Source organism: Penaeus monodon, chromosome 22 (genome assembly GCF_015228065.2).
Source record: "Penaeus monodon isolate SGIC_2016 chromosome 22, NSTDA_Pmon_1, whole genome shotgun sequence".
NCBI classification, from domain to species: Eukaryota; Metazoa; Arthropoda; class Malacostraca; order Decapoda; family Penaeidae; genus Penaeus; species Penaeus monodon.
Window position 1 is genome coordinate 10,534,492 of NC_051407.1, and position 1,541 is coordinate 10,536,032.

At 36.7% G+C, this 1,541-nt stretch overlaps 1 protein-coding gene across 1 annotated transcript in view; it reads left to right on the forward strand.

Annotated features, from left to right (window-relative positions):
- LOC119586933 (glycerol-3-phosphate acyltransferase 3-like) overlaps positions 1 to 1,535 on the forward strand; it is a gene marked incomplete in the record, with an annotated part of 80,451 nt that extends 78,916 nt beyond the window's left edge. Inside the window, 1 exon segment of the mRNA XM_037935666.1 lies at positions 101 to 1,535. Coding sequence (XP_037791594.1) covers positions 101 to 224 — 124 coding nt within the window.
- Positions 1,536 to 1,541: the final 6 nt, after the last annotated feature.

Below are 1,541 nucleotides of genomic sequence, written 5' to 3' on the forward strand. Positions count from 1 at the left end.
TTTCCTTTTTGTGATAAATATGGTATATGTCTTTGATTTGTATATCATTATCCCTTTTTTTTTTTTTTTGTTAGATTTAAAGTTTCTTTCTTGTGTCTAGGGATGGCGGACTGAAACGCTCTGCTCCCAAGAAGGAGTGGAAGGAGCAGTACCAGCAGGAATTCTCAAGGCGTCTTAAGGTTCAGAATGTCAACACTGTAAAGAAAGAAGAGAAGACGGAATGACTAGAGGATGAATTAGAAAGAAAGAAGGTCACATAAAGCATGATGGATGGTTCAGAAAGATGCAATGGCTTGGGAGCAAGGGTAGAAACAAGGGAGAAACAAGATGGAGGATAGGGAATAGAGGAATGAGAGAATCAGTGTTGGTGTAACAGTGACTGGCGTCCGTTGTGTTTCACGCCAGGTGCTAACTGCACTCGTGATCGCTCGTACTTACACGTTCACACATTGTTACCTCCTTTTTTTTTTCTGGATGAAGAGAGCAGTGAGAAGAAAGAGAAAAGACAATGAATTTTAGAGGAAAGATTGGGTAGAAGATTTAAGAGCTAGAAACTGGCAATTTCAAGGAAATTTTTGCGGATAAAGTTTATCATTGTTTTCGTTCTTGGAAGTCATTGGGGGATATATCGAGTTTCTGTATGTATTTTTTGTTTGGTTGTTAGAGGAGGAAAAGGAGTAGTATCACAGTGGTGGTGCTCTACTCCTAGTAGAAGAATTTGCAGCAGATGAAAGACTTGTTATCTGCTCTCTGTCAGGTATATTACATTTAGGTGTTTTAATACTCATATGAATGTCATGCATTTTTAGAGCCGTGAACTTTTTTGTTATATAGAATGGTCTTGTTTCAGAGTGATTGCAAAGAATAACCATAAACTAAATTATTGATCCTGTTGGATATGTCAAATATTGATTTATTTTCCTCATGCTTGGGTAGGATATCGGCACAAATAACGCTGGAAGATGACTACAAAGTTGCAAGTATTCAATATTCTGTCCTTTATGGCTATACTTGATGTTTGGTATGTCAGGGAAATAAATGAGGTATATCATTTGGTTTCTGGAATGAGACTGAATATTGTTTAAGATGACCAGTCAGTAGTAAATGTTATTTTCCTATCCTTTTTCCCTAGAAGGGTCAAAGACTAGATGATTTCAGATGCTTTTGTTGTATCCTGGAATTGCTCTTTTGTTAAAGGTGCATAGGTGGTGATTTGCTACATATGGTAGTAGTACCACCAGGACCAATAAATAGTATCACCTTAGTAGCATGTGTGAGGGTATTTTGAAGAGGTTGTCCAAGTCTCAGTTATGGTGTGTCTTAATTTTTTTTTTCTGGTGTGTTTATGTATGTTTGCGCGCATGATCACATGTGAATGCATTTGTAAATTATGTCATAAAAGAATTGTCCACTTAATAGTATGTGTTTTAAATACATGAATCTGTGTTCCATACATACTGTACTTGTGTAATAATGTAAGCATGCTTCTCACATGGCATTAACCTGTATGGGGAAAAAATGTTAGTGACAACATATGTAGG